This window comes from Leopardus geoffroyi, chromosome X, assembly GCF_018350155.1.
Source record: "Leopardus geoffroyi isolate Oge1 chromosome X, O.geoffroyi_Oge1_pat1.0, whole genome shotgun sequence".
In the NCBI taxonomy this organism is placed as follows: domain Eukaryota; kingdom Metazoa; phylum Chordata; class Mammalia; order Carnivora; family Felidae; genus Leopardus; species Leopardus geoffroyi.
In genome coordinates, this window is record NC_059343.1 from 10,336,110 (window position 1) to 10,360,976 (window position 24,867).

Below are 24,867 nucleotides of genomic sequence, written 5' to 3' on the forward strand. Positions count from 1 at the left end.
TTTTTTAAATAAAATAAAATAAATTTTAAAAAACCCATTCCAACTCTCTGATGACCTCTAACACTAGATGGGTTTTTGCCTTGTACTAGACACCATTCTAAAGTCTGGGTTTGTATTAACTCACTTAACTTCACAATGACCCTGGGAGGTAGCTTCTTCCCGTTTCACAGCTGCGGAAATTAAAAAAACAAGTTGAACTCCCCCCATGTGATACAGCTAGTAACAGGTGGGACTTTAACCTCCATTATTTAACCCAGATCATTCACGTGGCCCTATCTGGCCCTGATTTTTATGTCATAAAAGCCAAAACGAAACAAAGACGGGTGACACCAGAGAAAAATGGGACCAACTTCTTTAGAAGTTTGTCTTCCAAGACTTGTCTTACAATTCACCATTTCCCGTGTCTGTACTTCGATGAATATGTATGGGAACCAGAGTTCTCAGTTGGCCTGGAATCCGTTTGAGTTGGACAGAACAGTAAAGGCACCAAAAAAGAATCCTTGCATAAATGATTGGGCGGCAGGCTTGGACCCACCTCCTTCAAAGGTGGCATCTTTTATCTGTCCACACTTGCACTTAAATCAGAATACCGACCTTCTAGATGGCTCCTATCCCCAGAGTATTCCCACGAACCCTTCGAGACTGGTGAAGAAATGCCATCGTTGAAAGATCCCAGAATTCGCAGTTTGAGACCGATCGCTTGATTTCTGAGTCTTAGAAGTCCAGCTATATCGGATCTCACAAATACCTGCTTGCAGCCGTCTGGTTACCAGAAAACAGGTGAGGCAAAATTCGGGGTGATGAGGCCAGAGCGAGGCTGCACGTCAGTGGTATCGTTAGCATTCGGGTGACACCTGACGGGTTTGGGTCCGGGAATCAGAGATTCTCGGCTTAGCCCCCGAAGCCGGAAGCAAAACTCGGCAATTCACGGCAACTACCCGGCAGGCATTTTCCTCCTTTGACGACGAGGAGGAGGGGGTCTCATGCTGCTTGATTGCTAAGGTTTGCCCTTGTATGTTTCTATCCTTCAGGACTGATACGAAGCGTTAGATGGCTGTTTTGCATGTGTTTCCTATAATTGCTGCCCCTTGCCGTTGTATCCAAAAGAGACCAAATGTTATGCTACTTTAAAAAATGTTTATTCTGTATTTGTTTCTTTGATTTTTTTTTTTTCTTTAATGTTTATTTTTGAGAGAGCACGCGAGCAGGGGAGGGACAGAGAGAGAGGGAGACACGGGATCCGAAGCAGGCTCCAGGCTCCGAGCTGTCGGCACAGAGCCCGACGCGGGGCTCGAACTCGCAGACCGCGAGATCATGACCTGAGCCGAAGTCGGATGCTTAACTGACAGAGCCACCCAGGTGCCCCTAAAATTTGGTTAAGTGTTAATTTAAAAGATATGTTGTAGAAAGTAGGTGCGGTTTAAATAAATGGTATGTAAAGCCAAACACAGACCGTTGACTTCACTAAAATCTCCAGTTTTGTTGTTCTGTGACTATAAAGCCAAATTAAGGGCTTTGTATGTAACGGGATGTTCCCCCCGCCCCCCGCCAAAAAAAACCAACTAAAAGCAAAAGTTCTATTACTTGCATATTTACCTACTTGTTCATCATGTTTTCCCTCATAAGGAAGCTCTCAGAGTAGGAATTTTCTCTTGTTCGGTGCTCTGTTCTACAGATGGGTGCTGGGGAAATCGTTTGCGTGAAAGAGAAAACACAATCAACTCGTCAACAGTCAGCTTCAAGCACAAACATTTCCATCAGCCTTATGTTGTATTAGTAATTCCTGAAAATATGCCATCATCTACAATGTTTTACTAATTAACTTACATTAATGGAGCCCGGTAGCAAACATGAGGTATCTTATTTTCATAGTATGAAGATTGTTTCACATCAACAAAATTTTAGTACATATTTTTCTGTATTTTTTTTTTTATTTTTTAGGGAGAGTGCACGCAAGCAGGGGAGGGGGCAGAGGGAGAGACGGAGACTCTTAGGCAGTCTCCATTCTCCGTGTGGAGCTGTACATGGGGCTCAATCTCATGACCCTGGGATCATGACCTGAGCTGAAATCAAGAGTCAAATGCTCAACTGACTGAGCCACCCAGGCGCCCCTGTTACATATGTTTCTATTTGGCAAAGAGATCTATGAAATACAAAATAATTGTTATGTTGTGTTTCTACCATAAGCTTCCAATTACATAAATTCTTGTCTCCGGCGTTCAAGTATCAGGAGTTTGACGAAAGAAAAATTCTAGAATTTATAAACATCATAAATCTGTCATTTAGGGAATTAAAAAAAATTTTTTTTAATGTTTATTTTTGAGGGAGAGGGAGAGAGAATCACAAGCAACAGAGAGCCCAGTGCCGGGCTCGAACCCATGAACTGTGAGATCATGATCTGAGCTGAAGTTGCATGCTTACCTGACTGAACCACCCAGGTGCCCCCCTAGGGAGTTTATAGTTTAATTTTACAAGGTGTATTTTCTTCATTTTCATACCATACAAATATTACACCATACCCAAAACACCACATGTTTAAATAAGTTCAGTAAAATGAAAGGTGTGGGGCCAAGCAATAAATTTAGGATTAGATTTATGGGTTTTATCCTCTTGCTTATAGTCAGACTAGGATAACAGGTTGTACCAAAAGGGCCACTGAAGAAGACCAAAGCACCTCACTGTTCTCAAATTGGCTGTGGGGAACCTCTGAATTCATATATACAATAGAGTTTATGTTAGATGGGCTTCTAAGGAGGGCCCCAAAGCTCAGATGGAAATGTTTCTACTAGAAGATACGTAGGTATCTTGTTTAGGGTTTCCCCAGAGGCAAGGGGGTGAATGCCAGGAGGTTACTTGGAAGGTGATCGTGGGAAGTTTTGGCAAGGGAGTGTGGAAATGAGATGGGTAGGAGAAGAAAGCCAGTGAAGAGTAAATTATCAAGCCAGCATCCATGCTGGGCGTCTGGTGCTCAGTCCCCCTGGGGAACGCCAGGAGTCCGTGTAGAGCTCTGCCAACCAAGAGGTGAGGTATCTGGGGTGTTGAGTCACCAAATCCCTGTCCATTACTAGTTTAGTTGTCATCAGTGACTACAAAGCCCTTTGATGAAGAGTGGCAAGGGTTCAAGGTAAGCAGCCCTCGGCAATGAACAGAGAGTGCCAAAAATTTTGTCAATGTTTGTTTATATTTGAGAGAGACAGAGTGCAAGCAGGGGAGGGGCAGAGAGAGAGGGAGACGCAGGGTCCGATGCAGGCTCCGGGCTCCGAGCTGTCAGCCCAGAGCCCGACGCGGGGCCCGAACTCACAAACCGTGAGATCATGACCTGAGCCGAAGTCGGATGCTTAACCGACTGAGCCACCCAGGCGCCCCTGCTGCCATAGACTTTAAAAGGTCGGCGGATGAACTGTTTCTTTCAATTCCTCTGTGCATTTCATTTGCCCCATGAGAATAAACCGCGGGGCCAGGAAGAACACTTATCAGGTGACCTCATTCTTTTTATTTATTTATATTTTATTTTAGAGGATGAGCATGGGGAGGGGCAGAGGGAGAGAGAATCTTTTTAAAGTTTATTTATTTTGAGAGAGTGCGCACGAGCAAATGAGGGAGGGGCAGAAAGAGAGGAAGAGGGAGAATCCCAAGCAGGGATGTGGGGCTTGAACTCCCACACCGTAAGATCACGACCTGAGGTGAGGTGAAGAATTCACCTGAGGTGAAGTCAAGGGCTGCTCAGTGGATTGAGCCACCCAGACGCTGAGAGAGAGAGAGAGAGAGAGAGAGAGAGAGAGAGAGAGAATATATCTTAAGCAGGCTCTACACTCAGCACAGGGCCCAATGTGGGGCTCGATCCCAGCGGAAATCAAGAGTCAGATGCTCCAGCAACTGAGCCATCCAGGTGACCTCACTCTATCCCCATTTTTATATTTTACTACCTCTAGTAGGAAATACCTCTAACATCTTAAGGCCGACTCCAGGCTGGAGCTCTCTGTACCCATGTTCTTGTCTGTGAAGTGGGAGGTGTGGACCATGTGATCCCACGAATTTCTTCCGTCTTAAGATTCTATGTTTGATGCAAATGAGTGTCTCCTTTTCTTATTAGAAGAGGTCAGTGCAGGTTGGCCAGACTGGGCAAAAGGTAGGAGGTGGAATGTAATAGTGTTTTAGTCCAGACCCTTCTGGATGCAGGAAATAAAAACTCACTCAAACTAGCTCAGGGTCAGAGAACGTCTATTAGAAGGATCCAGGCACTCCTAGAGACGGAGAGCTCAAGGAATAGAAGAAGCCTAAGACTAACTTGAGATAGACAGTGGTATGATATAGACAGTGATAGAGAGACAGTTACAGGCATATAGATGGAATTATAGAGATGTAAATATATGGAGATGCTATCATAGACCTAAGGATATCGATAGCTGCACATATAGAGAGAGAATTACGCACAGAGTGATGGAGGTATAGCGATGGAGTTATGGACATGCAGATACAGATATGGTGTTAGATACTCATGGGTACATGGAGAGAAACATACGCAGAGAGGGATAGACATAGAGCTATATAGAAATAGGTGCACGTGGGTGTAGTTGTAGAGATACTGTGATACAGGGTTATATATATGTCGCTAGATATGTAGATTGTGTATAGATAGTGATATGGATACGGATATAGACATAGATGCAGATCAAATGGATAAGAACCACCTAGTCCCTCAGCATTTGCTCCCTTTCTGCTCAGTGGCCTTGTTACTCCTCTCCCCCGTCCGTCCCCTGCCCTAACTTCGGCTTGGACATGCCTTGACTTGTCCCATGCCACTCTCCAGTTGACCGACAGACTAATGACCTTAGTGGTCCAATTCCAAAGTCTCGGAGAGGAAAAGCATGGCTTGTATATCCACCCTGGTCCAATCAGCCACAGCCAAGGACTGGTGAGTCACAGGGCACAAACGTGACTACTAAGCCTACTGTGTTTTTAGTACTGAAGGGAACTAGTTTTATTATTTTTTTTTTAATTTTTTTTTTTCAACGTTTATTTATTTTTGGGACAGAGGGAGACAGAGCATGAACGGGGGAGGGGCAGAGAGAGAGGGAGACACAGAATCGGAAACAGGCTCCAGGCTCCGAGCCATCAGCCCAGAGCCCGACGCGGGGCTCGAACTCCCGGACCGCGAGATCGTGACCTGGCTGAAGTCGGACGCCCAACCGACTGCGCCACCCAGGCGCCCCAATGAAGGGAACTAGTTTTAAAGTTGACGAAGGAAGGGCACCTGGGTGGCTCCGGGTGTCGAGTGTCTTGACTTCCGCTCAGGTTATGATCTCGACGTCATGAGTCCCGCGCTAAGCATGGACCCTGCTTGGGATTCTCTTTCTCTCCCTCTGTGTCTCACAGCATGGATGTGTGCTCTCAAAAAAAAAAAAAAAAAAAAGTGATGAGGGAGTCATAAGATGTCCAAGCACCCCAAAATGTGTCTTCTTAATTATTCTTAAGGAGTGCTAGAGGCATGGTTCTGCACTTAAAGAGGATGAGGGTGTTTGGGCTGCAAGTGGTTCAAAGCAAGTACTTATTTATTTGTTTTCGGAAACTATTTTTTTTTTTTTAATGTTTGCTTGTAAGAGAGAGAGAGTGCTTGTGTAAGCAGGGATGGGGCAGAGAGAGAGGGAGGCAGAGGGTCCGAAGTGGGCCCCGCACTGATGGCAGAGAGCCCGAAGTGGGGCTCGAACTCACGAACCGTGAGATCGTGACCTGAGCCGAAGTCGGACGCTTAACCGACTGAGCCACCCAGGCGCCCCGTGATAAGTGTATTCTTAATCTCCTTCACCTATTTTATCTATCCCCCCACCCACCTCTCCTCTGGCAATCAATAATTCGTTCCCTAGAGTGAAAAGTCTGTTTTCACGTTTGTCTCTCTTTTTCTTTGTTCGTTTGTTTTGTTACGACTGAAATCCTATGCTATTTGTCTTTCTCCGACTTCTTTCACTGAGCATTATACTCTCTAGATCCATTCATATTGCTGCAAATGGCAAGGTTTTATTCTTTTTATGGCCGAGTAATATTCCACTGTATATACATAACACATCTTCTTTATCTGTCCATCTATCGCTGGACACTTGGGCTGCTTCCATGATCTGGCGATTGTAAATAATGCTGCAGTGAACATAGGGGTGCATATATCTTTTCAAATTAGTGTCTTCGTATTCTTTGGGTAAATACCCCACAGCGACATTACTGGATCTTAGGGCAATTCTAGTTTTAATTTTTTTTGTTTACACAGAAACTCTAAGTTCTACACCCATTGTGGGGCTCCAACTCAAAACCCCAAGACCAAGAGTTGGACGCTCTACTGACTGAGCCAGCCAGGCGCCCCTCCATGTTTAACTGCTTGAGAAGCCTTCGTACTGTTTTCCACAGTGGCTGCACCAGTTTGCGTCCCCACCAACGGTACACGAGGGTTTCTTTTTTTCCACATCCTCGCCAACACTTGTGTCTTGTGTTTTTGATTTTAGCCCTTCTGCTGGCAGGTGTGAGGGGATAGGTCATTGTGGTTTTGATTTGCATTTCAAGGAAAGTATTTTAAAACAACAGAAAGGTAATACCAAAAGGTACATATGCCCATAAAAAACAGCAAAGGAAAAAAAGGTGACACATACCAGACAAGAGGCTACGAGGTTCAGAGAATTATTATTTCTTCTTCTTCTCCTCCTCCTCCTTCTTTTTAAAGTTTATTTTGACAGAGAGAGAGCGCAAGTGGGAGAGAGAGAGAATCGCAAGCAGGCTTCACACTGTCAGTGCAGAGCCCGATGTGGGGTTCTTGAACTCTCGAACAAGAGATCGTGACCTGAGCCAAAGTCAGACGCTTACCCGACTGAGCCACCCAGGAGCCCTGGGGCCCAGAGAATTTCTTAAGAGAGCTTAGGATGCCGCATCATGCCTCCTGCCCTAACAAAGTGCCTGCCTCCCAGAAGGAGACCCCGAGACTTAAATATGAGTGAAAATGACTTACAGATGATTCAAGACAACAATGGTAAACAAGAGGGTAGGTGAGACAAAGAAGGGAAGGAAGCCATAAGCAGAGTGTGTATTTAGGGAGCTCTCGCTGTGGTCCCCGTCCTGCTAAGCAGTTCTCAATAGCACAGGACCACCCTCATGAGGGCCTAATGGAAATGTATCGTGGGTTTTTAGTAGACGTGATGATTAGGGGTACTAATGTCAGTTAATGCTAGACATCCTCAACTATATTACCAACCCCAAGCTCTCTGACACCAAGTGGATACTAAATACAGCTTTTGAAAAAAAATTTAAATGTTTATTATTTTTGAGAAAGCACAAGCCGGGGAGGGGCAGAGAGAGAGGGAGACACAGAATCCGAAGCAGGCTCCAGGCTCCGAGCTGTCAGCCCAGAGCCGGATGCGGGACTCGAACCCCATGAACCGCGAGATCGTGACCTGAGCTGAAGTCGAACGCTTAACCGACTTGAGCTACCCAGGCACCCCAAGTGGGTACTAAATAAATTACTGTATAAACACACACAATATGTGGAATAAAAGCCAGAAGCAGAGCAGAGTGAATCTTAGCCACAGTGGAAGAGAAACTTCATTTACTCCTTTTTCCATCCATTTATTCATTGAAACAAGATGAATTGTTCGCTGAATTGATAAGCAGCATAAGATGAATTGCTTGTTTGCTGAAATGAACCCTACTTTTGAGTTTCAAATATGATCTTTTGGGTCATAGTTGTTTTTTCCCCCCACCTTCCTACAAAAGAAAATGTTAGAATCATGGAGCTTTGAAGAGAGACACTTAAGGATCCAGAATCCTTTGCAAGCATGATACAGACGTAGGCCTGAGAACATGAACGGACTTTGCGCGAGTGGAGGCAATTAGTTGGTAGAACCCTGAACTGAATCCGGATGCTCCCTCTCTCAAAAGGACCGGCACCCCCGTGGGTCAGGACAACGTCGTGGTTTGGGACCAGTTATTATCTGAGCAAAGACAGTTTTCAAGATTCCCTGTTTTGTAAAACCCCCGCCATCTAAAAACTGTTTTATAAGACAATTTATGCAAGTAGGGGATAATACAGGAACAACATCGATAGGTATAGAACCCAAAGCGTTTATCTTCTTCCTTCCTTGTTTCCACAGCACCTAAAGTACTTCTTTTAGCCCTGACACCGTTAATCCTAATGTATTGACATTCCCGTCATCCAAGGCACGGGATTATCTCTTATTCATCTTTCCATCCCCGCCGGACACAGTGTCCTGCACGTGATTGGCAGGAGTACAATAAATGGGTTAAAGGAATAAGTCTGCAAACCCCCCTGAGAACCGTGTGCAAATCGGAAGGTATGTATGTGAAAAAAAAAAAAAAGAACGAAAATATATTGTTTTAGCAAATGTTGCTACTTTCATCCTTAAAAGAGGCATCACAAAGATAGTTGCAATTTAACAGTCCACGGAGCGGCTCTCAGCCAGGCTTTCCCAAGTCAAGTCAGAGCGACTTGGGACAAACGTCTGTACTTTGAAGGCCCATGTAAACGGAGTTGCCCGGGTTGAATTCTCAGAAATCAGCCTGTAGGATTTCTGTAGGACAAAATAAATAGACTAGCCGTAAAGACAAAAAGAAAAGCCCTTGGTGACTGAGTGCCATAGGTGGGAAACATGAATTTAGTCAAAGTCAAGGGTGCTAACATTCAGACAGTGAAATTTCATTCATGGGCAAGGAGATCTCTCTAGACAGTAGTGACATTTAAAGCGTCCTAGATCACAGACTCCCTTAAAAATCAGAGGAAAGCCGGGGCGCCTGGGTGGCTCAGTCGGTTGAGCGTCCGACTTCAGCTCGGGTCATGATCTCGTGGTCCGTGAGTTCGAGCCCCGCGTCGGGCTCTGGGCTGACAGCTCAGAGCCTGGAGCCTGCTTCAGATTCTGGGTCTCCCTCTCTCTCTCTCTGCCCTCTCCCGCTCATGCTGCCTCTCTCTGTCTCTCAAAAATAAATAAACACTAAGAAAAAATTTTTTAAAAAAGTCAGATGAAAGCCGTGCTGACCCTCACCAGCACATACTCCCCGACATCGAAAATCTTCACTGTTGCTGGTGGTGAACGGGCCTTCCTCCACCACCGCCAGGCCATGAATTCCTACTAGGAAGAAGGAAATCTGGCAGCCAAATTAACCACCAGTGGGGTCTGACTCCCACATCCGTGTTCCTTACATTTTGTCGATGGGTGACCGTGGACGAGACGTCACTGCTCCAGACTTCACGTGGCTCATCCGTAAAACGGTGTGGTGGTATCTACCTTATTGCCAAGAGTAAAGAATGACTCTGAAACGTCCAGCATAGGATAATCCCTCCACAAATATCAATTTCTCTTCAGTTATCAAGTGGGAGGTCCTAGGAGCGGGCAAAATTGGAGGGAAAATGAATCACGGTGTGATTTTTTTCTCTTTCAAGTTGATCTTCGTTTTTTTCCTGCTCCCCAAGAGGTGTGGGTCGTGATGTTGAAGAGGGCCAGGTGTTAGCGGGCCATCCCGGGTCCCCAGGGAGGGAAAAGCAGAGCCTGACCGGCAGACACATATCTACCAAGCGGTCCCCACAGGGCCTGGCACTTGGTAGGATCCAGATAAATAAGCAAGGAGGGAGGGAGAAGACGCAGAGGGAAGGAAGGAGAGGTGGAGGACCAGGAAGGGAGGGGAGACTGAAAGCGGTTGGGATTTTTCTGCTACCGCAGAGCTCCAAGAACAGGGTCCCTGACAGGCACAGGATGAAGCAAAGCTGTGTATACCTGAAGATTCTCCTTGCCATACAGGATCTCACGGAACAAACGAGAAGGGTGATGGATATGAAGGAAGGCACTAGCTGGGACGAGCTCTGGGTGTTGTAAGTGATGAATCACTCCATTCCACTCCTGAAACCAATACTGTGCTAAACTAAAACTTAAACTAACATTGAAAGAAAACTAAAATTGAAATAAAAAGTAATAAAACACAACAAAACAGAGAAATGGAAAGAAAAACAGACTGGGAAAACATCAATCTCTAGAACGTGTCACTACAATTAACATAGAAGACTAAGAATGAAGAGGTGCCATTTTCCTCTTGAGAGGAAGGGTGATCTCAAAAATCTCTTGAAGTTTGAGGGGAGGGCCACGTGATGGAAACCGAGGCAGGACCTTGCCCTGTGTGTGGCCTAGGGCATGGCTCTTCACACAGTGGAGCTGCTTTTCCATTTGTAAAATTTTGGAGTCGGCCCAAACCAATGGTTCTCCATCTTGGTTTGCGCTTAGAACCACCAGGGAAGATTCTAAGGGTCCCCATGCTCAAGCCATGGTTCATACAGTAGAAACTGTGGAGGTGGGGCGGGGCATCGGCAGTTTCAAAGCTTCCCAGGAGACCTCAATGTGCAGCTGAACTTGAGAACTGCTCCTCCGGGTGATCTCCAGTTGTTTATTAAAGTTTTTGATTTTTCTTTATTTTGAGAGAGAGAGGGAGACAGAATCCCCAGCAGGCTCTGCTCTGTCCGCGCAGAGCCCGACGTGGGGCTTGCACTCAACGAACCTTGAGATCCTGACCTGAGGGGAAGTCGAGTCCAATGCTCTACCGACTGAGCCACCCAGGCGCCCCCTCCAGGTGATCTCCAGACTCTCACTTCTTGGGACGGCAGCATAGACATCACTTGAGATCTTTTGAGTAATCGAGACTCCGGCCTTATTCCAGAGCTAACACCATCCGAATCTGCATTTGAACAAGACCCCCAGCTAGTGTGTCCTGACCTTTGAGTTTAAAAGCTCTGGCCTAGACACTTCCACCCAGCCGTTTGATCTCACAACGCTTTGCTTCTGGTGCCGCTATTTCAATACAACTTTTGGATCTCAGCCCCGGGCACGATGTCAGCATTCCAAGTTTTATACGTGTGTTCCGTGTGTATATTTCAGAAGGGCACAAGAATATCCCATCACACCTGTACCACGCAGGGGGCTCGGCGAAAATAGATTGGAGGAAGAAAAAAAAAAAAAAAAAACGTGGTAAAAGGTGCCGATGATTTTACGAGATTCTGATCAAAGATTGTTTTTCCTTTGTAGGAGGCAGTGGGGCCCCCTAAAGAGCCACATGCCTCAACGTCAGCGACGCCAGTGTGGTTATCAGAAACACCTGCCTCTCCAATTTGTATCCAATGTCTTCTCACCTGGCAACACATAATTTCCAGGTTCCTTCTCTGTTCATCATGCTACCCGATGGCGCCTTTGTCCACAACTCCCCCTAGGAAGTAATAGGTAGGTTGGCAGAGGAGAGTTTGACCACTCTGGAAGGTTCCTGTTGTAACGTTCATCACCTCCTTTAAGCAGACAGAAGAGAGGTCTGTTCCGAAAAAAGCAACAATCGTAAAACAGCCTCACCTTTAGAACTCAGTTTTGGTATTTTCAGTAAATCTCACCAGTTTTGGTGTGAAGAGTCCAAAGGATTGGGGTCATGGCCTTGAAGCGGTCATCTTACTACCTTATTCACGAGACTCATTTGACATCTGAAGCCACCAAGGATTAAGAAGAGGAGAAAAAGGATTTCTGGAACAGCAGAGCTCGGGGGAGAAGGGCCCTCCTTTCCAATCCCAGCTTCACACTTGTCAGATGTAAGACTTTGGGAAAGTCGCTTAACCTCTCTGGCTGCCTTTCTTGACACTTTAAAAATGGGGGAACCAATGATCACTACGTATAGAGTTGTGGGTGTTGAGTAAGATGATGCATATAGAGTGTTAGGACAGGCCATTATCTATGAGCAGCTCAATGGCCTAACTGGTTACTGACCAACGATACCGCATCCATTAGGATACCTACAACCATAAAACCAAAGATCCAGCTGAACATGGCTTACACCAATAAGGAGATCCATTATGGTTTAAATCAAGAGTCTACCCCTTGAATCTTCCCATCTCCGCTTCTCACATTTTGTTGGCTACAGTTAAGGCATATACTCATTATAAAACCGTGAATCCAGCATATCAAGACAAACCTCCTCTTTCTCCATTATACTTCTTTTTATTTCTGATACCAGGTCATAGGCTGCGTCCACGTAACAGAGGGTCACAATGAGGCTCAGTAGTTTGTCTGGCATCGCTGACCTTGGCTGAGCTCATTGGTGTATCTGGGGGTTGGATGATACAGGCTAAGCTTGACTGAGTGGCTCTGTTCCTCGTTCTCCTTGGCCTATGATGCCAGCTGGGCCATGGTCTTCTCTTGTCCGGGAGAGGGGCTCAGGTGTCTTATGGCGTAGGCTTGGAAATGGCAACTTGGCTAACTTCTGCCCTTATGCCGTTGGTCGAGGCAAGTCACAGTCAAGTCCAGAGACAAAAACGTGGGGCCACAGGGTGTGCCCACCGTGAAGCCAAAGGGTATGGATGTGCAGGGGCGGGGTGGAGGAAGGTCCGAACGTGTTTCTGCCATTAGATTCTGCGCTGGTTATATTACAGTATCATCCGATGGTCCCCTAAGTAAGCCGTCGCAGATGAGCCTGAGAGATCGCTTGTGAAAGGAAGGGTTTGCCCCGGACTTGGTGACCTTCCAGCTCTAGCCGCCCATGATTTACAGTGCGTGGAAGAAAACCTAGCGGAGTATGAAGACCTAAACAAAAATGGTACAGAAGTGCTCTGAACCAGCATCCTGGGCTCCTGCTTCGACTTCACCAAATTCTGAAACCCGAGCGCAGGTATCCCCGGAATCGGCCCCAAACAGATGGCGCCACGCGGTGACTCTGCCTGGAGACAAGCGCCCTGAGCCCCGGGGGGAAGGTTCTCGGGTGAGCAGAGAGCGCGGAGGATGCGCGGGTCGTGCTGGAGGCGGGTCCCGGCCAGATGTGCACGGCCCGCCCCGCCCTCCCTGGCGCGCCCGGCCCCGCTGCACGGGGACAGGAGCCGCGCGCGCCTCGCCGGGGCGCCCCCACAGCCCGCTGCGACCGCGCCGGGGAGCGGCGGAGGCCCCGAGCGGCCGAGGAGAGCGGAGGCGGCCGGCCCGCAGCGCCCCGGGGCCCGCGCCCTCCCGAGGGGGCGCAGCAGGAGAGGCGGGAGGCGGCGGAGGGAGGCCCCGGCGCCACGATGCCGCGGCCCTGGGCCCTGGCGCTCCCGCTGCTGCTCCCCTGGGTGGCAGGTGGATCGGGGGACGCGGCCAGGTGAGTGGTTATCGCCCGGCCTGAGCTCCCCCGCGCGGCGGCTTCTCTCTCTCTCCTCGGTCCCTCCACGCACCCCTGCAGCGTAGGGGAGGGGGTGCCAGTGTGCGCGCGCGCGCTGAGACGGGGTTCCAAAAGGTGCGGGGCCCGGGGCGCCCACGGGCTCTCCAACCCGCGCCCCTTTGGCGAGGCTTGCTCCCCGGCACCCCCGCACCGCCTGCACCCCACCTGGCGGCGTCGGGCGGGTTTCGGGGGGAGAGAGGCTCTGTGCCCAGCCCGGCGGGTGCGCGTTCTGGCTTGGTGGTCTGCACACATCTGTGTGGGTGCGAGCGGCGGTGGGTGGGTGGGTTCTGTGCCCGTGGACTTCTGTATCTTCCGTTCTGTCTGTAGGGCGCCCACTGATTGTCCGTCGCTAGTTTTGCTGGGGAAGGAGGGGGAGAAACTGAGGCCGAAGGAGTAAGTGTTTGCCGTGCTTGGGCTGAGACCGGGGGGGGGGGGGGGGGCCGCGACCCCCCCCCCCCGCCCCTCCTCGCCCCTCCTCGCCCCTCCTGGGTCTAGGTGCCTTTCTGATTAAGGTTGACGAACCGGAAAGAAAGGGTGTGGGTGTCGGATGAAATTGACTCGTTTTTTCTTGCTGTGGCAATTGAGACTCTGAAGCCGTTCTCTCTACTGTTGTTAAACTTCTCGAAGCCCTTGAAAAACTTCCTTCTCCAGAGATCAGCACAGCCACTTGGTAAAGACGAACGTAGTTAGGGCTTACTGTCGGCCTGGCCCCGTTCTAAACACTTGAGGACTATTAACCCCATTTAAGGCCCATAAGTGTTGTGGTAATAAGCACTATGATTATAATCCCCATATGGCAGGGAAGAGAAATGAGGCACAGAGTAGTTGAATAACTTGCACAAAGAGGCACAGCCAGTAAGTGATGGAGCCCGCGTTTAAACCCAGGCAGTCTGGCTCAGATTCCTGCACTCCTCTCCTGCACTAGGGCAGCCTTTTAGGAATCACTCCCTGGAAATGCTTTCCCGGTTCTCTGGTTGTGATACCTTGCTTTTCTGAGGTGCCCACTAGAGCTGGGTTCCTTTGTTGTAGCGCTGTTGACCTTTGGGGCTGGGCTGGACAATTCTTGGTTGGGGGTGGGTGGAAAGCTGTCCTGTGCATTACAGACTTTTGAGCAGTAGCTGTGGCCTCTGCCCACTAGATGCCAGTAGCAGCCTCTCCAGCTAGAATGTCCCCAGACACGCACCAAGGTGGGGGTGGAGGCAGTGGCTTCCAGAATCCCTGCCCTGTGGAGATTTTTTTGTGTGTCACTAATTCCCAGGGAGAGCAGGCTGAGAGCCTTGGTGTGAAACAGGCTTCTTAAAGGTGAGCCTGACTATCTTTGTTTGACTTACAGGGGGGAAAAAAAAAATCTTTCATCAGTCAGCCACCGTATTAAGGGATTTTGAAGTTCAAACAGAACAAACCTCAAACCAGGTTCTTAGAACGTATGATCGTAAGTTTCAATTTCCTTTCCACAATAAAAATGTAAGCAGATGCAATTTTGCTCATAATCACGGTTTCCTGGAACGTTGGGGGGTTCTTGTATGGCTAGAAAGCCTACTTAAGAAAGACCAAATGCTCTTTGGAGATGAGATTAACAGTTCCTCAGCAGCCGGCAAACCGACCTCCAAGAGCTCCACTCGCAAAGAGCCACCAAATTAAAATAAAAGCCGAAAAGCCCTCAAATAAACCAAGGAATAGTAAAACGAAGAATCCACGTCAGGATTCTGCAATTCCTTGGTTTTCGAGATGTGAAATGTGCTTCCTTTACACGGTATCAGGTTCACAAGCTGGTGTGTTTATTACCTGCTCAGCGGGCTTGGGAATGTCAGGCGGTCAGCCCTCCAGGAGCTGCCCAGAAACCACGTTTAATCAACTCCAGCCCCCACGTTACAGACGATATGTTCACCAAAAAGGCAAGGCACTTGCTTGGAGAAGAGTGTGTCTTCCAGTTGTTTCCTGAGGCTTCACAGCCTACAGTAAAATCTGTGACTGCTGTGTAGAGCTTTCTAATAGAAGCACTGTTTTCTTTTGTTTTTAATTAAAATACTGCACCAGGATTTTCGTGATCCAGAAAATTGCATGCCTCCTAAATGGTGCTTAGTGCATAGTACACAGTTATCAGTCATCAACTGAATAAATCATTAGCAGCATGCATTTTCCTGATCTTAAGCATCAGTATTTGGCTTGAATCCTATGTATTTTAAAAAAGAAAATCTTTCTAATGTTTTATTTATTTTCGAGAGAGAGACAGAGACAGAGCGTGAGCAGGGGAGGGGCAGAGAGAGAGGGAGACACAGAATCCGAAGCAGGCTCCAGGCTCTGAGCCATCAGCACAGAGCCCGACGCAGGGCTCGAACTCATGAACCGCGAGATCATGACCTGAGCCGAAGTCGGACGTTTAACTGTCTGAGCCACCCAGGCGCCCCTGAATCTTATATTTTTTAAATGCTCTCTGGGCATTGGGACTTCTTGCCCGTCTAGGACATTTATTGATCTGAATTTCACCTCCACAGTGTTCCAGGACCTAACACTGGTGTCTTTTGGCCTTGAGCACATGAGATAAATGTTACTGTTGTTAATCTTTTCAAGTTTGGAGCAATTCCCTGTTATAACATATATCTGGTAAACGTTTTCTTCTCTGTTGAATTCAAGTGAAAATGTGAGAGGAAGGAATGAGTGGGTTCATGCTGAGGGTCTGTGCTCAGGGAGAGAGATGCCTGCTTTCTGTAAATCACGCCTATGTTGAGAACTGATTCTTGTCCGAGCCCTGCTAAGAAAGTGCCCTTGTATGAATTTTCCACACGTTTTGTGGCTTAAAAAAATACACAGATTTATTCTCTTAGAGTTCTGGAGATCCACAATCCAAAATGAGTCATAAGGGGCTAAGACGAAGGGGTTCGGAGGGCTGGTTCCTTCTGGAGGCTCCAGGGGAGAATCTGTCCTTGTCTTTTACAGCTTCTGGAGGCTTCCAACAATCCTAGGCTTGCATCCACATCACTTCAGTCCCTTCCTCATCACCTTGCCTTTTTTCTCTTAGTCATCTTCCTCCCTCGAAGAAGCAGCCTGTGATTATATCAGCCCCACCCAGATATTCCAGGATGGTCTCTCTCTCATAAGATCCTTAATTTGATCACATCTGCAAAGTCCTTTTGCCATAAGGTAACATGTACAGGGTCCAAGCCTTAGGACGTGAATATCTTTGGGGAGACCATTTTTCAGCCTTCCACAGGAAGCATGAACTGTGAATCCGTTGTTCTTGGTTTTATGGGCTGGATCGTTGTTTTTTTTTTTTTTTTAATTTTTTTAATGTTTTATTTATTTTTGAAAGATTGAGCCTGAGCATGAGAGGGGCAGAGAAAGAGACAGACAGACAGACACGGAATCCAAAGCAGGCTCCAGGCTCCAAGCTGTCAGCACAGAGCCCTACACGGGGCTCGAACTCCTGAACCGTGAGATCACGACCTGAGCCGGAGTCGGACGTTTCACCGTTTCACCGACTGAGCCACCCAGGGGCCCCCTGGATCTTGTTTTCTTTTTTTTTTTTTTTTTTTTCAACGTTTATTTATTTTTGGGACAGAGAGAGACAGAGCATGAACGGGAGAGGGGCAGAGAGAGAGGGAGACACAGAATCGGAAACAGGCTCCAGGCTCTGAGCCATCAGCCCAGAGCCCGACGCGGGGCTCGAACTCACGGACCGCGAGATCGTGACCTGGCTGAAGTCGGACGCTCAACCGACTGCGCCACCCAGGCGCCCCTGGATCTTGTTTTCAAACACGATTTTAGTGATTTGTCAGTGGCTGAGGTATCATGTATCTTTTACATTTCATGGTCACTATTTCCTAGAGGAACTCCGCTCATTGGTTTAGGAGGTTATTAAAATCCTATTTATATGTAATTGATGCGTATAAGCCAAGGTTGCACGAACATTAAAATGAAAATAAGTATCTTACCCAGTCTTCATAAATCAGATCAGCATTTACCAAATACTGTTGACACTCTACTGCGTGTCAACGCTTTTCAGTGTGATTTCAATCACTTCTCTCCTCAACCCTAAGAAAGAGATATTGTACCTATTTGACAGACACTGGGATGGACAAACTTGAAGAGATTTGATGAATTTCCAAGAACCTGATTTGATTGGCTCTTCTGCCTTTAGAGCAGTGACATTCCAATATTCCAAATTTATTCCCCCACCCCCCAAATTGGATACATCGATGCTGACATAATGTCAGAAGCAGATTCTGAGACCAGGATTCGAGTGTATGCAGTTTATTTGTAAGGTGACCCCAGAAAGTTCTAGTAGGGAACGAAATGTTTTCAAAGTAAGTTACCACTGTGATTTCATCCTGCTGGGGAATTCTGGAAGACCGTAGGACACACGGCTCAGAGTTACCCCCCTGAAGGCAAGGGAGCTGGGGTATTTATACTCCCATCAGTCATTGGTTGAGGGCTTCTGAGGGGGCAGTCTACACTTTCAGCTTACCGTGGGCACAGGCAGAGCTGGCTGCCGCCGACAGAGAAGATCCTTGAACATCACGAAACGAGGCTGGCCACCAGCCACAAGGCACCATTTGTCACTAACCTGATGACACAGGGAAATGCCGCAGGCATTTGTGCTTCTGGTGACAAGTTCCAGGACACAAAGTCCTCTGGGGAGACTAGGGGCAGGACATACGGGTGTCCTAAGGTTTTGTGGGCTGAGTTGTGTCCTCCCCTCCCAAATTCATACGTTGAGAATGTGACTCTTGGGGGACACAGGGTCTTTAAAATGGTAACTAGTTAAAAATGAGGTCATTAGGGTGGCCCTAATCCAGTATGACTGGTGTCTTCGTAAGAAGAAGACGTTAGGACACACAGGCTCACTCGCGCGCGCGCACACACACGTACAACCACAGAGGAAAGACTGGAAAGACCATGTGAAGGCACAGGGAGAAGATGGCCATCTGTAAGCCACGGAGTGAGGCCTCAGAAGAAACCATCTGTGGCTTGATCTCAGACTTCCAGCCTCCAGAGTTGTGAAAAAATGAATTTTGGTCCTGAAGCCACCCAGTGTGGGGTACATTGTCACGAAAGCCCTAGCAAACGAACGCGCAAGTTAAGCGCACAAAAGATAGAGACCCTATGGGACGTGATCTTGATTTCCGGTTGAATGCACACTGAAAACTGCGCCTCCCAAGACATGTGACATTGGGGATTTTAGGTAGGAGATGTCAGAATAGGGTAACTGGCCAGTGAGTATAGCAACATTGCCTTTTGACCCTTTAATATTGGCCACAAGTGAGAGAAAACCCACATAACCTTGGCTTAAACAAATAGAACTGTGTTTCTCACATAGGAGGGGGTAGTTGGGTCAGTCAGGCGCCCGGGCTGCACCATCTAGCACCTCTACCAGAAGGTTCCCCCTTCATAGCCAAAGATGGCTTCTAGAGCTCTGGCAAATCTATCCAAATTCCAGCCATAAGAAGAACAGATATTGAGGTCCCTCTTGCGATGTCAGCCATGTGTAAATTACAGACCATGTCTCCAATTTACAGATGAATAAACTGAGTTTCAAAAGACTGAGTGATTAAGTGATTTGCTTAAAATATCATAGCGGAGAGGTAGCAGATTTAAAAGCTGCGGTTGTCTCCCAAGAATAGTTAGATCACTTTCCATGAGGTGTTCTATCCAGAGTAATCAGTGTACTGGTTTAAATACCTGTTTTAAATCTGAGGGTCTCGTTTTTTGTGGGTTTTTTAAAGTTTATTTCTTTGTTTTGAGAGAGAGAGAGCATGAGCTGGGGAGGGGCAGGTGGAGAGGGGGACAGAGGATCTGAAGCAGGCTCTGTGCTGTCAGCAGTGAGCCCAGTGCGGGGCTCGAACCCACGAACGGTGAGATCATGACCTGAGCCGAAGTCGGACGCTCAACCGACTGAGCCACCCAGGCGCCCCTGAAGGTCTTGTTTATGAAAACAAATGAACAAAACCCCCCAAAACCCAATGTTCTAAAAGGAGTTAAAACTAATTCACTTCAACTCAACATTAATGGAACAAATGAAATGACATGCCCAAACATTCTCCTGGATGCCAGAGATACATATCTCTTTGCCACCCCCACTGAACAACTTTGTAGGACAGGCAACATCTCTGTCTGTTTTGGTAAATGGGGTGCAGGGTGAGGGTCGTAACTCTAGCTCCTAGCCCCGTGCCCGGCACATAGTAGGTGTTGCATTCCAAAGAATGAATACATATGTATTATATTTTTACGTATTACAGTTGACCTTTAGCACGCGTTTGAACTACTTGGATTTTTTATGGTACAGTACTGTGGATGCATTCTCTCTTAATAACATTTCATTTTCTCTACCTTACTTTACTGTAAGAACACCATATTAATACGTATACAGAATACGTGTTAATCAACCTTTGTATGTTATCAGTAAGGCTTCCAGTCAACGGTAGGCTATTAGTTCAATTTGGGGGGAATCAAAGTTATACAAGGATTTTTTTTTTTTTAATTTTTTTTTCAACGTTTATTCATTTTTGGGACAGAGAGAGACAGAGCATGAACGGGGGAGGGGCAGAGAGAGAGGGAGACACAGAATCGGAAACAGGCTCCAGGCTCTGAGCCATCAGCCCAGAGCCCGACGCGGGGCTCGAACTCACGGACCGCGAGATCGTGACCTGGCTGAGGTCGGACGCTTAACCGACTGCGCCACCCAGGCGCCCTAAGGATTTTTGACTGTGCCGGGGGCCAGCGCCCCTAACTCCCACGTTGTGCACAGATGAACTGCGTCTGTTTATGTATATATATACACATATAAAACTATATACACATTTGTGTGTGTGTGTGTATGGTGGAGGGGAGAGAATATAGAGAACATAGGAAACATTCCATAGAAACCAGATAGGAGAAATTTAATCTGCGTGAGTCAGGGAAAGTGGAGGATAGGGGCTGACATTTAAACTGTCCTTGCGCAATGAATATGAGCCCACCTGATAGACCACAGAGGGCAGAAAGCCAGGATTCCACTGCTTAATTCCCAGTAGATGTTTCATAGGAATAAATGAATGGCTGGCTGGATTGATACATACTTGCAAGAGGAATGTGAAAGGAAGGCATTGGGCCCAGATAGGAAGTGGACTGGCCAGCATCTGGGGTCACGAGCCCGGGGACAGCCAAGAAGGCAAGCTGGAACCAGGCTGCAGGGAGCCTGTGGGTTGGGCCACGGGACGTGGGCTCGGTTGTGAGAGCAGAGAGCAAGGGGGGGCCTTGCAGGCCGCGTTCCGTAAAGCTAACCCCATCATGACCAGTTCAAGCTCAGAATGATCACACAATTGCGCTGAATTATCTTTAAGGCAGTGGACCATAGTTCAGTTAGACTGGCAGTATTTTTCCTTTCCGGATGTACATATTAGCGCGCTTAGGATCCGTGGCGCCTCAGACTTGATGAAAACAAATGCAACATTAAAAATCATACCCAAGTACCAAATATCTTTACAAAGACCATCACCTCTGCTCTTCGGGCAGTCCCTTTGCTTGGTTTCTGGGCACCACATGCATTAGTTTTCTACTGCCGTTCTACAGAAGACTCCAAAGCTCAGAGGTTTCAAACGACATTTCTTATCCCTCACGGTTTCTGTGAGCTGGGAGTTCGGGAGCACGTCAGCTGCGCAGGGCTTGGGGCTTTTCACAGGGTTGCAGCCAAGTTGTCGGCCAATGCTGTGGTCCTCGGAAGGCTGGACTCCAGCTGGAGGGTCTGCTTCCAAGATGGCGCACTCACCCGACCACAGCAGGAGACTTCGGCTCCTCAGTGGCTGGTGGCAGGTGGCCCCTGGCCTTGTGGACCTCTCCATAGAACTGCTCGAGGGTCGTCATGGTATGTCAGCAGACTTCCACATCGCAAGAAATCCGAGAGAGAGAGAGAGAGAGAGAAGGCGAAGGTTGCTACGCCTTCTGTGTCCTAATCTCAGAAGTGAGCCTCCGTCACGCCCACCATGATCTCTTCGTCTGAAGCCAGGCACGAAGTCCAGTCCCACATAAGGGGTGGGGACGTGGGCTTCACCTTTTGAAAGGAGGACTGACAAAAACATTTGTGGGTATGTTTTAAAACCACCACATTACACTTTCTGGTTTTCCTTCTCCCACGCTGGTTACTCCTCAGCCTCTTTCATCAGCCTCCCTTTGCACAGAGTTCCATCTCTGACCCGAGTTTATTCCTTATCTATACTCCATCATCCAGGCGATCTTTCCAGTTCTAGCTGTTTCAATGCCATCTGTGTGTAGACGGCTTCAAAATGTCAGCATCAAGCCCCAGGTGCTCTCTGCTGTACTCTTGACCTGTCCATTGGGATGTCCCGTTGAGCTTAGGACATCCCAAACGGAGCTCTAGATCGGCTCTCCAGAACTCACTGCCCCCCGTCTCACCCAGTCTCTCTCTTCCAGAACAAACAGTATCCCCACTGGTTCAAGCCCAAAACCTGGGCATCATTCCTGACAACTCACTCTTCTCCCCTCTTCTGTGCAGTCTGGCGCTAAATCCCATTGCAGACCGCGTCCCAAGCCCATCTCCTGGCCTCCCTCTCGCCTGCCACCACCCAGCCACATCACCGTCATCTGTCACCTGAACCCCTACAGTAGCATCCCTTTCCTGCTTCTTGTGTCCCCTCTAGTTCAGTCCCAAAGTGTTCCTCTTCAAATTTAAATCAGATGGTGTTAGCCCTCTCCCTAAAGCCTTTCGGTGGCTTTCCATTGGATTGAGAATAAAATCTGTTCCATCTAAGATGGTGTAGAAGGCCCTGTTTGATCTAGCGTTGCCTAGTTCTCAGACTCCATTTTCTGCCCTTGGCCCCCGTGCCTTTCCCTCCTCGACTAACCACTTGTATTCAGACCCTTGTTTCGATCGGCCTCTGGAAGAGCCCAAACTAGGACCACCCCCATGCCCAGTTTCCACCGGCTCCTGAGCTTGGAAGGCAAGTGAGAGAAATAGAGGAAGCCATGGGAGGCACCACGTATTACACTACCATTCATGACCCGGGAGACTGGGAGGTAAGGGACACATCCCGGGGCACATGTGATAGTCCGGGCATCTTTTTTTTTTTTAATTTTTTTTTTTTTTTTAACGTTTATTTATTTTTGGGACAGAGAGAGACAGAGCATGAACGGGGGAGGGGCAGAGAGAGAGGGAGACACAGAATCGGAAACAGGCTCCAGGCTCTGAGCCATCAGCCCAGAGCCCGACGCGGGGCTCGAACTCGCGGACCGCGAGATCGTGACCTGGCTGAAGTCGGACGCTTAACCGACTGCGCCACCCAGGCGCCCCAGTCCGGGCATCTTTTGATGAGGCTCTTCAGTGCCTACGCATCTGGGAAGGTGAGACGCTTTGGGGCATCCCTCGGCCTGTTGGACTTGGGCTCTGGATATTGAAGATGTGTCGGAAATCAGAATTAATCCTAACCGGTTAGGTACAATGGGCCAGCCGTCCTGGGAGTTCTGATCAACACAAAAGGAAACAAAGCAAAGAGACCTCATGGCCGGACCTGATGGCCCCTCTCTAGAAACCATTTCGTTTCATTTGTTTGGCCATATGTAAACGTGAGCGAAAGAAGCTTTAACTCCTCGATTTGTCTTGCAGAAGGAATAGCCTAAAGTTTCCTGGAACCTGACCATCAGCAAGCAAAGAACTCTGGCACAGTATATTTTTGCGGAAAATAAGGAATCCCATGAAGACATACTACACTACTTACACAATCCCTGGAATGTTTTTAAATTAACTTCAGCTGTGGAGATGGCGATCCGTGATTAATTCGATCAGTGTAGACAGCAAGCTGTATAACGCGTTAAAGGAACTGGGGACAGTTTGGCATTTAGCTCAGACTCCCACAGCTCAGAGCCTCCTCTCCACAGACGTTTGCTCATCTACACTGACACGTCCCTGCCTCGGGAACAGGTTCCCTGGGCCTCCGAAGTGCCAAACGTTGTTCAGCAAGAGAGATCTGAGAGAGACCGCCGCTAGCCGACCAGGCCAGACCTCCCGAGATGGCCGAGGATGTTGCTGGGGTCAGTTCAGCCCACGATCAGGAATTCTCTTTCTAGGTTCGTAAATCTCTTTGGATTGATGACCCCACGTTTATCGGGTCCCAGCAGGTTAGGTAATCCAGCCAAATGCATACAAGCACATTATAGTCTGGCATGCATTCAATTCCAGTGCTTCGTACTGTGCCGGAAGCATGCCTCCTTCGTATCTTGGAATGCACTGTTCCAGTTTTGTACACTTTAAAAAAATTTTTTTTTACATTGATTTATTTTTGAGAGACAGAGAGAGACAGAGCACAAGTTGGGGAGGGGCAGAGAGAGAGAGGGAGACACAGAATCCGGCTCAGAATCTGAGCCATCAGCACAGAACCCGAGGTGGGGCTCGAACTCAAAAACCGCGAGATCACGACCTGAGCCCAAGTTGGACACTTCACCGACTGAGCCACTCAGGCGCCCCGCCAGTTTTGTACATTTTAAGAAATACATGCTGGGGTGCCTGGGTGGCTCAGTCGGTGAAGCGTCCGACTGCAGCTCAAGTCGTGATCTCGCGGTTCGCGAGTTCGAGCCCCACGTTGGGCTCTGTGCTGACAGTTCAGAGCCTGGAGTCTGATTGGATTCTCTGTCTCCCTCTCTCTGCTGCTCCCTGCTCGTCTCAAAAATAAACATTAAGAAAATAAATAAAAAATACACGGTTCACTAAACAGGGAACTAAATGCAATTCATGTTGATAGTTTTGTAAGATTTTATTTGTGCAAACAGATGCACGTATGAGAAACAAATAAAAAATAAAAAGAAATAAACATGCACGTATGAGGAAAATATGTGCGCTAGACTTTAGGAAAGGAAATCGCTCTTGAGATACTACTCTGTTGATCCGGGTAGGCTAGTTTCTGTATCAAACCATCTCAAGTTTGCAGTGGCTCAACATGGTTAAGTTTATTTCTTCACCTGCCTTGAAGTCCAAGGCATGTTTGAGAGACTTCTGCTGCATGTTTTCACACGGGTCCAGGCTCCATCCATCTCAAAGTGCCATTTCCTCCAGGTCCACAGCGTCCTTTTTGTTCAATGGGCTGTTAGAAATGGAGCGTGTCCGGGATCCCACGGGAGGCTTCGTGAACAGACCTGGGGGTGATCTGCCCACTTTTGATGGGCCCAAACCAGTCATGGTGACCCCACCTAACTGGCAGGCTGGCGGGCAAGCATGGTGTAGCCCAGGAGACACAGAAGCCGATTTGCCGAGTACTTATAACGTTCTCATCCACGATCGTTAAATCGTAACGCGAAAGTTCAGAAACTTGGCCATTTTGGGGGGCCAGTTTCATCTCGTAAAAATTTCATGTAGTTTAACCTAACAGTGTATGTCCCTCATCCAGAATACAACCAGATACTAAAGTAAAACGATAATTGAATTAATGGTGGGAAAGTTAGTGATTGGACAGAAATGAGAACAAAAGACAGGTGGAAGGAGGATGCTAGGGAAGTAATCTGAATAATTCGCTAACATTAACTTGCAATGCCGTGCAAGAACTCTAGATTAAAGAACTCTAGATTAAACCTTTTTTTTTTTTTAGCGCTTTTTAAAGGATTTTATAAGCCCATGTGCCCTGCTAGTATTGTCGAGATGCTTGCCTGCGCTGCGTTCCTTTCTTCCCCTCAATCGTATTGTTTCAACTTAAA

At 47.8% G+C, this 24,867-nt stretch overlaps 1 protein-coding gene across 8 annotated transcripts in view; it reads left to right on the forward strand.

The window, feature by feature from the left end:
- EGFL6 (EGF like domain multiple 6) overlaps positions 1–24,867 on the forward strand; it is a 71,806-nt gene that overhangs the window by 3,008 nt on the left and 43,931 nt on the right. For 2 of the 8 annotated variants that reach the window (XM_045471245.1, XM_045471246.1), the window contains exon 1: positions 12,861–13,134. The exons of the other annotated variants lie outside the window; for them this stretch is intronic. In XM_045471245.1, coding sequence (XP_045327201.1) covers positions 13,061–13,134 — 74 coding nt within the window. In that variant the 5' untranslated portion in view covers positions 12,861–13,060. Of the gene's footprint in view, positions 1–12,860; positions 13,135–24,867 lie in introns of those variants that run through there. 8 annotated transcript variants of the gene reach the window in all.